This window comes from Syzygium oleosum, unplaced genomic scaffold (genome assembly GCF_021117445.2).
Source record: "Syzygium oleosum isolate NSW1041296 unplaced genomic scaffold, Sole_v2.1 Sole_v2.04, whole genome shotgun sequence".
Lineage (NCBI taxonomy): Eukaryota > Viridiplantae > Streptophyta > Magnoliopsida > Myrtales > Myrtaceae > Syzygium > Syzygium oleosum.
The window spans coordinates 5,160,608-5,166,056 of NW_026607488.1; the positions used below are offsets into that span (position 1 = coordinate 5,160,608).

Here is a 5,449-nt window from a genome sequence, read left to right on the forward strand (position 1 = left end):
ACCTCACCGCCGTCCCAGCCCTCCGTCCATCACCACCCCACCGCCTTCCACCACCACCCATCCTCCAAGCCCCCTCTCTTGAGCTCAGATTTGAGGGGTGTGGCCTCAAATCCGAGGCCGTCACGCTCAGGCCTGTGGTCACAACGGCCACAACATCAGATCTATAGACCCTCGAATCGGCATGGGATGAGGACGGTAGCTCTCGAGGAGGGGCCATAGTCGAGAGATCTGGGAAGCTCTGCAACGTCGAATATGATGCGGTTGTTGAAGGGCCATTGAGAGGGGGAATCAGGGAATTTGAGAAGAAGAGGAGGAGTGAATGCAAGGCGCAGAGCGGAGGAAGAAGGGAGAGGAGACGAGGATAGTGACAAGAGCGAGCGTGAGGAAGAGCGAAGGGATTGAGCAGAGAGCTTTGAGGGTTGATGAATGAAGGATGGTGCTTGTGTTCTTGAGCGGCATCTGGTGATTTTGCATCGCAACTCTCATCGCCCTTCTCTCTCGGAATCGTGCACACACAAAGATATGTACACATGGATAACATGTCGGAATTCTAACCGCAACATTGGTAGCAAAGTTAACGGGCAGATTTGTGAAGTTCGTGATCTTTTATGAGATAAGAGAAATTTCGGGCTAAAATTGATATTTTTTTAAGAGAATTAAGTCCTTTTTTCTGATTTCACAAGGATTGATGGCGTGCTTCTGCTTGTCATTTGTTAATGTTGGACATGCTCTATGCTTGCAGGTTCACATAATCGACGTGAAGGATTTCGAAGGCGGCCCGGTGGCGAAGATAAGGTTGCCACAAAGAGTGCCGTATGGATTTCATGGCATTTTCATGGCCAAACCTTAATAAAAACTAATTAGCCCGCATGATGCAGACAACTTATGTCTGTCGTCAAGTTTCTGTGGGCTTAATTAGTGTAAGCATGTCTTACGTCTGTGTAAGTATATGGCTTGTTATGACGTTTCTCATTGGGATGTACTTGTCAACTTGTGCGTGTTTATGTGGAAGTCTAGACATATTTGGATGTGCTCTATAAATAAAATCTCTCCCGCTCTATGAGGAGAGGACTTGGGTTTCACATTATTTTATTTTCGCAGGAAACAAAAATGAAAATGAAAGAAACTTCAAAAGACATTACATGCAATTTTATGTAATTAACAGTTATATGTTTCGAAAGATTTTAAATATTTCACACTAAGTAAAATTGAAAATGAATGAGCCACGGTGCTTGGGAAAATAAGAAGTATAAGCAACCGTTCGTTTCGCCAAAAATCAACAATTCCGAAAATGTTTTCCCAATTTTGTTTCTAACTGATGATAACTACTTTAAATGCTTTCCTTCGCCATCTCACGCACATGTATCTATTTTGACAGTTCGATTAGTATATTTCAATGATTTTGTTACAGCTATCTAAGTAATGATGGGAAGAATAGGATAAATGAAATCTCAATTTGTGTTTCAATTCAATTTAGCCACTTTTTTTTTGTCAAAAGTAAATATTTCATTCATATCTCGAGATAATACAAGAAAGGTTCGTAACAAAGCAAATCTCAAACAAAAAAGTAGAACAACAAAGCACAAATTGCTGTAGAAAGCATGCTCTCATCTCACAAGAACGAATCTATCTCAGCATCAAAACAGAACATACGACGGCGACTGATCATCAAATCTCGCATTGTTATCAGTGATGAGCACACACCGAAATCTCCTTTTACAAAAGTTACTGCTTGCCAAGTCGGTGGTGCACACCTAAGTTTAGCGTCCTCAACCATTAATGTACAGAGATACCAAAAACAAATTGAACAGGCTCCCAGATTTAGATTTAGATCAAAAGAATATGGACGAGCATCGAAACTCCTCTGAAAAACCCCCAAATCTAGATCTAGATTGGAAGAGAAGCTCCCAAATCTAGATCTAAATCATCTTATTATGGGAGCTAAGAGCTTCCAAAGTTGGAGAAGCCGTATAACAGCTTCCAGTGCAATAGGAATTTACAGTATTCCTCCTCGATCCTATTGGACTTCTTGGTCTGGAGGATCTGAAAGAGCAAGTTGATTCCTAAATATGGAAGCGGAAATGCACCCAGCAAGCAAACAACAGCATCTGCAGTGCGCAAAGAAAAAACAAAACAAAAACTAGATGAAAATGACAAAACACTCCCAGATCGGATCGGGGGAGAAAATCTCAAACACGAATTGAGAAAATGGGACCTCCCTCGAGTGGAGAAGATAGAGAGTTGAAAGTTCATTTTCTTTCGTTTGTCTAAAATATTGTCAATTTCTTGATTTTCATCTTACGAACAAGGATGAAGATGCATACCCGAACATAGTTTCGATGCGCATTACCGCTGATCCAATTCTTACTATTCTCCGTTCAAAGTTTTGCCACGTATTGCATTGTCTCCTTTATATTAGAGTTTGACCATCAATCTTATGTTCCTTTTATTGAGGAGATAATATTTTTTTTTTGTTCTTAGATAATAATAGTTTGATTTTTCGTTTTACATATTTACATTCCCGGAGAAACTACCTATAAATTAATATTTTAATTTTTACCATTTACTCTAACTGTATGAATTCTTTATTTATATGTTTTTGCTTCTTAATTTTTTTAATAATGTGGGTAAACGTCCAGCTGCTAATGAAACATGAAACACATCAGAAACTCTAAGATTTATACATTTGACGTGACCTTATAAAATGTGATTCATTTAATACGGTCAAGGAATCATGAAGGGTGTATCCCGAAGATGCAATCATCCATTTCCAGAGACATTAAATAATAAATTTCTTGGTGTTCTTTTTTCAATTTCTTATCGTTATTTTAATCTTGTATTTTGTCAATAGCCTTATAGAGATGTATTAGACCCCTGATAAGGACTAAAGCATAATTATCTCTTGCTGTCCCACCATTTAAATGCTAAAGCTACAGGCATCTTTGAACGACAAGAGCCTTGGGGATTGAATTTGACCAATCAATTGAGAAATACAAAATGTTTAAATCATGTAGAATCAAAGCAAAGAAAGCCAGAATCTGGAAAGGTTAAGGAACTCCAGGTTCTCTGCTTAGGACGAAATTTACATTTTCCAAAATATTATTTTAAGTACATACCTAAAGTAAGATGGGAAAAGGAAGACAGATCAAGACATAACATGTACGGACAAAACCCATGAGACAAATAAATAAATAAAATTGAGTCATACATGACAAAGCTCATCCCTATAATAACAACTTTTGAGCATAGTCTGGGATTTAATTAGATTTTATACATATGCTCAGTATTTTTGAAGCTGAAACACAGGACTATCTTACAAGAACGCATCTTCCATGAAGAACTTGGGAGCTTCTTTGGTAATTTTTCTCTTGTTCCAACTTGCCAGAGCTCAAAACAAAGAAGGATCTGACCCTGACCCAGAAATGATCCATCCTGTACATCCTAGCTTGGCAGTCATCGTAGGTATAATAGCTATGATGTTATCTGTGACATTCCTCGTCCTCGCATACGCGAAATTCTGTCACCGAAACCCGTCCCGTCCTTCATATTCCGACACCCAAAACAACCAAGGCCTAAACGGGGCTAGGCCCCGATTCTCCGGGATCGACCGGGAAGTCATTGACTCTCTCCCTCTCTTCAGGTTCTCCTCGCTGAGGGGCTCGAAAGAAGGCCTAGAGTGCGCGGTTTGCATCAACAAGTTCGAGGACTCAGAGACCCTACGCCTGTTGCCGCGGTGCAAGCACGCGTTCCACTCGAACTGCATCGACCAGTGGCTCAAGAGCCACTCTAGCTGTCCGCTTTGCCGGTACAAATTCAATCCTAGGGACCTCACGAGCTTCGCTTATTCGTTGAGCCTGAGATTCTCGCAGCGTATTCCGTCGAATTTGTTGGAGGATGCAAATCTCGAGCTCATCGTGCAGAGAGAAGCGGATAACAACCACGGTTCGTCTCGATATAGCGAAAGAATCAGCTTCCGGTATTCAGAAAAGGGACCGAATTTCGGAGAAGAATGCCTGAATGAGGAGAGTGGTAACTGTGGAAGCGATCAAAAGCTACTCCACAAGTTCAAGCACAAGATCATCGTCTCTGATGTGGTTGCCAAGAGCCGGTGGAGCGACGTCAACTCTTCTGACTTGCTCTTCTTGAACTCTGAAATGATCAATGTTTTTTCGAGCAGAAGATTCGCAGACTCGGAATCTAGGAGTGGAAGATTCAATGGCGATTTCACGGCGAACGAACATTTGGCCAAGATTAAGGAGGACATAGAGAGGAAGAGGTTGTTTCAGTCCAAGGTTGATACAATCGCCAGTTCCAGCAATGCGCTTGCCAATCCTGGAGAGAATTCATCAAAGCTCATAAGCAATCCTGCTGAGAAACGATCCATGTCCGAAATCGTCAACGTTTCAAGGTTCGCATTCAGTACGAAGCACAGAAATAAAGAAGTTCTGGGAAATTATAATGGAAGGGAAGAGAGAATGAGACAGCTTTGGTTGCCGATGGTACGCCGGACAGTTCAATGGTTCGCCGGTCGAGAAAGAGACTCGCGAGTGGCGGAGGAGAAAGCTCACAGATCGAACGTCGAAAATATTTTGTAGTTCTTTGTTGACCAAATTGTTATGAGTTATGTAGTATCAAGCATTTGTGACTAATACTTCAGATCATCTTCGGGCTATAAACTGTGTAGGTTTCATAGATTATCTTTTGTTACAACATTATAGCATTTCTCAAAATCCCAAATGTTACATTATCACAAAAACCTCCAACTAGATACTATTCCTGGCCTGTGCTTCTGCATAAGAATATGGAAGACGATGGATTTTTTAATCCTTTTCTTGTTATATTTAAAAGAAATAGTTGCAAATACACTAATGTTTCATTTTGGACCGAGACGGCCAGGCCTATAAGAACGGACTTTATAAAAAAATGCAAGTTTCAGGCTAGACAAAATTAGGTGATGTAATAGGCGGTGCATGCACATTGGAAAAAGGGAAGGACCCGACAAATTACATAGCTTCGAGATAATTAAAGTTGTTGTCACTGTCTGTCAATGAACAGCAATATGACATCGCGTGATTAAAGACATGAGATTACGAGATGGCAATATATTCTTGCACATATATACGTAACGAAAGTTGACTCTTTTGTAGAGTGACTGCATCTGATGTGTGCGAGATTTAATGATTCTTGTGGTTATGTTTGTCGTGCTTGTTTATCATTACGAACATTGATAATGACAACCAACATTCAACCCAATTTACTTGGATCAAATAGGGTCTACAACCCAATTTACTTGGATCAAGTAGGTCTTTGCAGTTTAACCTAAGTCAACCAATGCTTGATCAGTCATATCAATAGTAAAGATAATTTTGTTATGACAAATGCGGAAGCATGAACAAACGAAACCACTTGAGCAAGCAATGAATTGCAGAAATAACACCTGAGCAAAGTA

General features: G+C 40.3%; 1 protein-coding gene across 1 annotated transcript; it reads left to right on the forward strand.

The window, feature by feature from the left end:
• The first annotated feature begins 3,332 nt into the window (after positions 1–3,332).
• On the forward strand, positions 3,333–4,595 carry LOC115674440 (E3 ubiquitin-protein ligase ATL42-like). The gene has a single exon (XM_030596835.2). The coding sequence runs from the start codon at positions 3,333–3,335 to the stop codon at positions 4,593–4,595; it is 1,263 nt and encodes a 420-aa protein (XP_030452695.2).
• Positions 4,596–5,449: the final 854 nt, after the last annotated feature.

What these genes read in the sequence shown, in the direction of transcription:
- LOC115674440 (XM_030596835.2), top strand. Translation starts at nt 3,333, where the DNA reads ATGAAGAACTTGGGAGCTTCTTTGGTAATTTTTCTCTTGTTCCAACTT.